We start from the raw sequence: 9580 nt of genomic DNA, 5'->3' as shown, positions 1-9580 counted from the left end.
TTCCTCTCATGAACACCTCATGTCGAGGAAGGTAGGCTATTTTAGTATCTGTTGTCATCGTCTATTTTAAAGTTATTTTTATCTTCATTTTAGCATTTATTCGTATCCTATGTTGTGATTAACTATATATTTTACTGTTATGTTTGTCGATTTTGTGTATGTTTCATAGATTGGGGCTGGATGACTTTTGGGGCTAATTTTATTTTATTCTATTTTTATATCCTGCCAGGTATGTTTATTTTCTCATTGTTCTCTCATGAACACCTCATGTCGAGGAAGATTGGGGCTGGATGACTTTTGGGGCTAATTTTATTTTATTCTATTTTTATATCCTGCCAGAAATAAATGGGTGTCGCCCCCCCAAGATCCCGCTGTGTCCCGAGTCCACTTTCCCCACCACGACAGAGCAAATAATACACAACGCAGAAGTAAACCACACCGGTTGCATTGGTGCCGTGACCCGTTGAGGCTTCGGACTGGGCTGCTGCCGACCGCGTTGGAGCTGTTCCTGCGCTTCGCCACTGGGTGCCGCTGTTGCCTCTTCACTGCTCTCGCCTCCTTGGATGGTGGCGATTCCTGCTCAGCTCAGCTTGTTCCAGCTTGGTGATGAGTTTTAGAGGGAGGAACACGCCTTTTGTGTTCGGTAGGGGACGGGGGTTACTGGCTTCTCTGCCTCCCCTCCACTTTGGGGATTTTAGTGACAATGTCTCGCATAGTGTTAATGCTACCCCTGTTAATGGACCAAATGTGGGTTTGGGTTTGCCTAAATGCAGTACAGCTCGATTGTCTCCTACTGAAAATGTGACTCTTGTTGACCAGATGAGTGATGTTATACAACAAATCGGTCAGCAGTTAGCGGACACTGTTGTTACAAGGCTGAATAATCCTAACTCCACTGCTGATGTGCCGAAATGTCTGGTTAACAGCCCAGATAAGACCTTGGATCTCTCTCAGGTCATGCTCGTCACAAAGGGTGTTAAAGAACCTCCTGCATTCAAGGGTGATGGTTCGGATGCTATGGCTGTGGATGAGTGGGAAGATTCGATGAGAAACTTCATTCGCAAAAATGGGATTCCTGTTGAAAATCAGGCAGAAGAAATAATCTTACGCCTGAGAGGTAGAGCGAAAGACATTGTTAAGATTGGAATAAGAAATGGTGGAATTGACACCACTGCTCATCCACATGCCATTTACAGTATGCTGCGCAGACATTTTGGTGTCGGCCTCTGTTCCTCTGTTCCGCTTGCTGATTTTTACTCCGCGCTGCCGAAGGAGAATGAAGACCCCTATGAGTTTTGGCTAAGGTTGAATAAGGCAGCTGATAACGCTGTGGACTGTCTTAAGGAGCAGGGTAAGACGTTTGATAACCCTGGTGTTGAGGTTGCGCGTATGTTCATAAGACACTGCCCCAGCAAAGAGCTCTCTCTCACCTTTAGGTCCAAGACTGTTGATAAGTGGTCAGCTTGTGATGTCCAGGAAGTGCTGGATGAGTACCATCTGGAGAAAAGTCTGAAATGTTCTGGTGGGGTTAGAACAGTTGACGTGAACAAAGCTAAAATTGGCGCGGTTGCCCCCCCTGCCACAAATGCCTCCGATGAGACAGCCGTGGCAAAACTGATTTCAATGCTGGAAAAAGTCCTGTTGCAGAATCAGAATCAGAGTAGTGCACAGGTCGGCAGGAGAGCGCGCCGTGAACCAAAGTTCCCTAGTGTCACGGGCTTTAACAATACCCCATGTTCTATTTGTAATGATGCCTCTCACTCAGCATTCACCCACTGTCGGGAGAATAAACTGTGTTTTCAGTGTCACTCAGCTGGTCACTCTCGACGTGAGTGCCCTCAGGGCAGAAGCAGCTCTGGTCAGCAGGGAAACTGAATGGTCTGCGTGCAGTGGGGGTCAACGTGGACCAGGTTGGTCAATCTCCCTCCTTGGATATGAATGTTGATTATGAATCGATCTATGACAAATGTATCAGTACAGTTCCCTCTGATAAGACACTGATAATGCAGGGTCTGCAAAAGCTTTCAAAGACTGACACCCTGTTCCACACTGAGGTGGTAGCCGAGAATGGACATGTTGTCAAGGCGCTGGTGGACAGTGGATCAATGGCGTGCACTATTAATGAGGAAACAGATGCCGTGCTTACGAGGACATTACCGACCTTTGTTAGGGAAGCAGCCAATAATTTTGTGATAGTGGGCTGTGGTGGTCACATGGTAAATCCAACTGCTCTGTATGACCTCACTGTTTTAGTGTATGGCTTCAAAGTCATTGTCCCAGTGTTTGTGGTACCGGGCCAAAAGGATGACATGATTTTAGGGAGCAACCTTCTGAAATGGCTCATGACGCAAACTCGTGGCTCGGCTGTAGGGGGCGCCAGTTCTCATCAGTCAGGCGCGCGAGGTGACAAGCTTCACCAGCTGTTCTCGCTGTTATCTCATACAGTTCAGGGTGAGGTCGAGTCTGTGACGGAGAAGCTTGGAACCGCTAAGTTAAAGAGATGTGTCGTCCTGCAACCCATGACTGAACATTTAGTGTGGGCTAAATTACCATCTGCTGATGCGTCTGCTGTAGGGGGTGCGGTCATAGTTGAACCCACTCAGTCTAGAACGAGACCTGCTCAAATCTTGGTTGGGAGAGTCGTCACAACTCTCTATGGTGACGGTTGGGTGCCTGTTAAGGTTGTGAATCCCACTGCGAAGCTGCTCACGCTGAGGAAAAATGCAAAACTGGTGGATGTATCTTCCTGTTTGTCTGTACAGGATTTACCTGAACCTGTCCACGTCCAGTCACATGCTCAGTACGCAAAAGATTCATGTGCTCATAGAACAGAGGAGGAGATTAAGCAAGCGCTCACTGACATGGGCCTTCAGGATCTTGACGTCACATCCTGTGAGGTGTCTTTGGAGTGGAAAAATGAGCTGTTGAGCGTAATTGAACGTTACAACTCTACGTTTTCAAGGCACAAAATGGACTGTGGGGAAGCCAAGGACTTTGTGCACAGGATACATTTAGTGGATGATAAACCTCTCAGATTTCCTTACAGACGTGTTCCTCCTTGTCACTATGAGAAGCTCAGGACTGCTCTCAATGACATGGAGGAGATGGGCATAATAAGGAAGTCTCAAAGTGAGTACTCTTCTCCCCTTGTCCTTGTTGTGAAACCTAATGGTGATCTGCGCATTTGTAATGACTTTCGGTGGCTCAATGCGAGAACGGTTAAGGATGCTCACCCCTTGCCTCACCAGACAGATGCGCTTGCTGCGCTCGGTGGCAACGTGTTCTTTTCCACCATGGACCTCACCGCGGGTTTCTATAATGTTAGGTTGCATGAAAATGACAAGAGGTTCACAGCTTTCTCCTCCCCGTTTGGGTTGCATGAGTATAACAGGATGCCGCAAGGTTTGACTAACAGTCCCGCGACATTCATGCGCATGATGATGTCTATATTTGGTGATGAGAACTTTACCAGCCTCTTGTGTTACCTAGACGATCTCATGGTGTTTGCGCCCTCTGAACAGGTCGCATTGGAGCGTCTAGAGATGGTTTTTTCACGGTTGGCTGCTAGCAACCTTAAGCTCTCTCCCAAGAAGTGCCATTTCCTCCAGCGTTCGGTGAAGTTTCTGGGTCACATCGTCTGTGCTGAAGGTGTTAGCACTGACCCCAGTAAAGTCCAGGCCATCAGTGATGTACAGGAGTCTGATCTTATGGAGTCGGATGGTGAAACTCCGAGTGCTAAGAAAATAAGATCATTCTTGGGTATGGTCCTGTATTACCACCACTTTATTGAAGGCTGTTCAGCTAAGGCTAGGCCATTGTTTGCTCTCGTGTCTGAGTCCAACACTCCCAAGGGGAGAGGCAGGTGCGCTAAGCCTAAGTTTAAAAAGGGTGTGGTGCGACTGACTCCCGCTGACTGGACTGATGAGTGTAGACAGGCTTTTGAAACTCTGAAAAATGACTTGGTGCACAGTGTGACGTTAGCTCACCCAGACTTTGATGTTCCTTTCATCCTGGCTGTGGATGCCTCTTTTGATGGTATAGGTGCGGTACTCTCACAGCTGCCACCCGGTGGTAAGATCGCCAGACCTGTGGCTTTTGCCAGCAAAACGTTGTCTCATGCACAGTTGAACTATCCAGCACACCGTCTGGAGTTCCTGGCTCTTAAGTGGGCAGTGTGTGACAAATTTAGCCATTGGTTGAAGGGAAGGACTTTTTCTGTGTGGACTGATAATAATCCACTCACTTACATTTTGACGAAACCCAGACTGGACGCTTGTGAGCAGAGGTGGGTGTCCAAGCTTGCTGCTTAGAGTTTTGATCTTAACTATGTTCCAGGTGCTAAGAACGTGGTAGCTGATGCACTTAGCAGGGAACCGTTCGTTAAGTCCTGTATTGCACACCGCCTTGTCACGGAGCCATACTTATCGCTGCTCAACCAGATCAGTGGACTAGCTGATCAAAGAGTCCAAGATGCGTTCAGGTGGACTAACAACTGTCAGCTGGTTGGTCCATCTGAGGATGCTGTCCAGACTCCTTCGCGACCGACGCTGTCCCCTGATGATGTGCAGGCTGTGCTGTGCGCTCATGATTCTGGTGGAGCGAGTCAGATTAGAAGTTCCAGCTCGGACATCCCACAGCTCGCTTGTATAAATGACTGTACTTCGTTGCCGAAAAGTCAGCTCTCTAACATGCAGGAGCAGGATGCAGTCCTGAGCAGAACTCTCTATTATGTGCGGAGACACAAGAGGCCCACGAAGCGTGAATGTGCGAGTGAATCCTGTGGCGTAAGGAAGTTACTCAGGCACTGGCCCAAACTGGCTATTAGGGATGGAATGTTGTACTGGACTAAAATGGACAGAAAAATGAATATGTCTGTTCATCAGTTTGTTGTTCCAGACACGCTGAAGTCTCAGGTTCTCTCTGGCCTCCACGACTCAGCCGGACATCAAGGTCAGGCTCGGACGTTGTTCCTGGCCAGGCAGAGATTCTTCTGGATTGGAATGGAGCGGGACATTGTCGATCACGTTAAGAACTGCTTCAGATGCGTGGTTGGTAAAACTCCAGAGCTAAATGGTCGTGCTCCTCTCGAAAGCATTCACACCTCAGAACCGATGGAGCTGGTTTGCATTGATTTTTGGACTGCAGAGCAGACTGACAAAAGGAGTGTTGATGTTTTGGTTGTGACAGACCACTTTTCCAAGCTATCGCATGCTTTCCCTTGCAGAAATCAGTCTGCAAAACAGGTAGCGCGTCGCCTCTGGAATGACTTTTTCTGCATTTATGGATTCCCCAAGCGTATCCATTCAGATCAGGGTGCGAATTTTGAGAGCCAGCTCATAAGAGAGCTGTTGAAGCTGTCTGGGATCCATAAATCGCACACGACGCCGTACCACCCGATGGGTAATGGTATTGCTGAGAGATTCAACAGAACTCTTGGAAACATGAGTCGTGCTTTGCCCCCCGACTCGAAGGCTAGGTGGCCTCAAATGCTGCAGATGCTCACCTTTTGTTATAATTGTACTGAGCATGAAACCACGGGGTTTGCGCCCTTTTACCTCATGTTTGGGAGAATCCCACGGTTGCCTGTGGATGTGGTTTTCCAGCACGTGCTTGGTAGCAAACCTGTCGTTGATCACCGTGAGTTTGTGGCAAATCTGAGGCGGGACTTGGCAGAAGCTGCGCGTATTGCGCGTGAGAGCAGCTCGTCGGAGCAAGCACGTCAGACTAAGTACTACGACCGTAAAGCGAGATGCTCTTTCCTTAATGTGGGGGATCGGGTCCTGCTTGCAAACCATGGCGGGAGAGGGAAAAGGAAGGTGGCAGACAAATGGGAGTCTACAGTGTATGAGGTGATTTCTGTGAAACATGGTATCAACGTCTATTCTATCAGAGACCCAGAAACGCTCAAAGTGAAAGTTGTTCACAGGAACCTTCTGCTCCCCGTCAATTTCCTCCCAGCTGATGATGCAAGTGAGCCCGTGTCTGAGTGCCCCGCTTTGACGGATGGTGATCCTGTGATTCCTGTAGAGGTGCAGGACAGTGAGACTAAGACCATCAATTGGCTGTTGCAAACAGAGGATGTTTGTGATGATGTCAGTCAGCACAATGTCGAGCTTGTGGTTGACCAGTCTGTTGATGCTGATGTGGAGACTGTGGCGTCTGATCCGAGTGATCACTCCTCTCTTTTGGAGGAGCCTCAAGTTACGCCCTCTCAGCCTCCATCAGTAGCTGATGGCTCGCAACTGCTCGTGCATTCTGACCATGTGCCCCAGGATGCTGTCACCTGTGATGCAGTGATCAACAGGCAGCCTGAACCTTTACGGACAAGGGCTGGAAGAGAAGTCAAACCTCCTGCTCGTTTGATTTGTGAGATGAACAATCAGGTTGCGGATGACTCCAGTTCTGTGGTCACCTTGTTCTCTTTGGTGAGGACGCTGTTTTCCGGGTTTAGTCATGCTGAAAAGAGAAGCAGTGCTCGATGAAGCTGCTTTCTAGCAGCGGCGCTCCTTCTGCTGACTCAGCAGAATAAACTGCAGGGTCAACTCGGTCTACTGGAATGGAAAAGACGAAGTGAAAGATTGAAATGAGATTTGAGAAGCCAGATACAGAATAAACCTCTGAATTGGAGGCCAAACATTACGTTTGATGTTGTCTGAGGTGGATTTAAATCCAGTCCAAATATTCCAGAAATCAGATGGGATGCTGCATATTTCATATTTGTGCGACCCACATGCAAACTTAAAAATGTTTAAATAAATATAGACTTTTCTTTTAAGTCAAGCAAATTCAATTTACTGGTTTTTGGCTTCTCACATTTGAGAATTTGCTGGTTTGCAAATCCCACGATGCGCTGGCGACACGTTCGGGGTGCATCCTGCCTCTCGCCCACAGCGAGCTGCGATAGGCTCCGGCGGAAAGGTGGAAAGGAGGAAGGAAATGGATGGATGGATTGTAAATCAATGCTTTTTGGTTTCAGGCTGAGGAAAATAAGCAACTTGAAGACGTCACCTTGGGCTCTTGATTTTCTTTTTTAAACTTAGGCGAAATATAAACTATATATTTAATAGAACAAACCTTCAAATGTCTGTTGAGCTTATATGACCTGAGTCTCACCCCTTCAGAAACAGTTAACAGGGTCTTCCTTGGCCTGTGATCCATCCCTCCACTATGTTTGAATGTGTTTGCCTTTTCCAGTAAAGGCGATGTGTTTAGATGAAACTATGAATGGTAAATAATGTAATTTTAATGTAATTTCATAATGACAATAAAAGCATCCTGAATAGATGCCAGAGCCACCTCATCTGGCTCCTCTCAACGCGGAGGAGCAGCGGCTCTACTCCGAGCTGCTCCCGGATGATGGAGCTTCTCACACGATCTCTAAGGGAGAGCCCAGCCCCCCCACGGAGGAAGCTCATTTCAGCCACTTGTACCCGCGATCAATCATATATATATATATATATATATATATATATGATTGTGTTAATAATAGAGCAACTCTTCAGTCTGCTTTATTGCGTAATGTCTGAATATTTGACCGGCCTTATGCTTTATGTTGTTATTTATTCTGCCAGAATGACTTCAATGCAACTGGAGACTTCCCAATCTTGAGCTGCTCTAAGTTACTGTAAGGAAGTAGCATCTGCATGACGTGTTGTACAATACATTCCCATATATACTGGAGGAGGTTGTTTTATGATGGTTTGTTGCACTTGCATGCTGGGAGATTTTAAAGTCCGGGCGTTATCTGTTGTAGAAAGGGGTCAGATCAACCAGCAGACGCTCTAGGTTGCGTTCGAACCTTCAGATCGCTCGCATTGAACAGCTGGGAATCGGTGCAGGTCTGGGTACAGACCTCTGCCTGCAGCACTGACTTGTGTTTGCTTGCGTGATGGAGTTGTTTGGGTTCTGTAAGTCAGGTTTTGATCTTTGGTTTCATTCTATAATACTGAAACAATCTATTTAGATTAATGCCTGACTGTTAAACGTGTATAAAGTGTGTGGTGAGGGGTTTTACAGCCTTAAAACATTTATGTACATGTATAATAATTGTAAAATAATAAAGAAAATGTTTATTATCAGATTAAAGGGTTAAGTCCAAAGTGCCACCTCGGAATTACTTGTTGTTTCGTTTGACAAACAGTTCATAACTCAAAAGTTCTGATTATAGTCTGTCGACTTCCTCACATCTCAGCTTTGCTTCATTATTAATGGCATTTCTTTGCGTTACAAACACACATTGCGTCATCCCACTGAGAACAAAGAACCGTTCTTGTGACTAGCATTTTAGCGGACTAGCATTTATCCCACTGAAAGACATCGACCCGGATATGACGTCAGTGACAGAACGAATCTCGGCTTCGTTTTAGTGTTGGGCAAATAACACCTAGTTCTGATCAAATAAACCAATCGGAGATATACCAGATATTTAGCAGTGCAATGGTATAGTTTATATAATCGAATGTGCAAAGAATGATTGGAAAAAAAGACGCTAATAGCGTTAGCGCGAAGCTAACGGCTAAGTTCAATGTCAAATTCAATATGAATGCTAACAGAGCAGCTATCCAGTTAAGCTAGCTATCGCCGGTTAAACTGTGATGACGCGATGCGGCATTAAAGACGCATCACACGCAGTTCAGTAAATTTTGAACGTTAAAATATATCCCGGTTTGTAAAGAGGATCCCGGTCAAGATGTCCAAATTCCATAAACCGGTTCTTCAGTTTTGGAAAATATCGTTAACGGATAGTTTCCGACCCACCTTCTTCAAAAACCCAACAGAACGAACTCGGGCGTTGTTATAACGGAACATTCATTTCCCCAAGGACCCCTTAGCTGCCCAAGGTGCCTGATGTAAAAACACTAAATTCAGCGTTGGACAGCTACGGTACAAAACAAGCAATCATAATACAGTAGTCCCTCATTTTGGGGGGTTACGTTCTAAAAATAACCCGCAATAAGTGAAATCCAGAACGCAGAAGCAACGTCAGTCTGCGGCGGCGTTATTACGGCGTTATTACGCAAAGCAAGTCTGCTGCCAGAAGTTTATAACGCTGCAAGGAACTAGGTCAGAGTCACATGATGCAAATCGAGTTGATAAAGAGATATGAAATATTAAGTTTACTAAATAGATTTAAGAGTGAAATAATTTAATCCTGTTTACAGACAACCAAAACTGAATTGTTCAGGTAACGTCAAGTTCCTGCGAGCAGAGAAAATCCAATCACAATCTAAAATCATTGTTTGTCATCTCGGTCATTTTGTAGAACAACAGTATCGGGTTGTCATGGAAACCACGAGTGATATGATCAATACTGAGCTCACTGGATGAAAGACGGATGCGACGGACCGTCCCGCTGTCAGATATTCTACTTTCACAGTTCGCTTATTTTAAAACTCTTATTGGACACTTTTCAACAATCTCAACGACGTCCGTTCAGGTCCTTCGGAGCCGATCGGTGAGCCGATCGATTGATCCGGGGCAGCGGTTCCTCTGCTTCAGGTCAGCAGGTGTCTCTGGCAACATGTCAACAGGTGAGGCAGGAAGTACGAGGCGGCGCCGTCATCCGGGATCAGCTCAAGGA

The 9580-nt window shown here is 46.4% G+C and overlaps 1 protein-coding gene across 1 annotated transcript in view; it reads right to left on the bottom strand.

Moving 5' to 3' along the window:
* Positions 1–9429: 9429 nt before the first annotated feature.
* LOC137913855 (BLOC-2 complex member HPS3-like) overlaps positions 9430–9580 on the bottom strand; it is a 4289-nt gene continuing 4138 nt past the window's right edge. Inside the window, exon 13 of the mRNA XM_068757485.1 lies at positions 9430–9580. This exon is cut by the window's right edge and continues 42 nt beyond it. Coding sequence (XP_068613586.1) covers positions 9495–9580 — 86 coding nt within the window. The 3' untranslated portion in view covers positions 9430–9494.

This window comes from Brachionichthys hirsutus, unplaced genomic scaffold (assembly GCF_040956055.1).
Source record: "Brachionichthys hirsutus isolate HB-005 unplaced genomic scaffold, CSIRO-AGI_Bhir_v1 contig_445, whole genome shotgun sequence".
Classification (NCBI taxonomy): Eukaryota; Metazoa; Chordata; class Actinopteri; order Lophiiformes; family Brachionichthyidae; genus Brachionichthys; species Brachionichthys hirsutus.
This window is presented reverse-complemented; position numbering and strand designations above follow the sequence as displayed.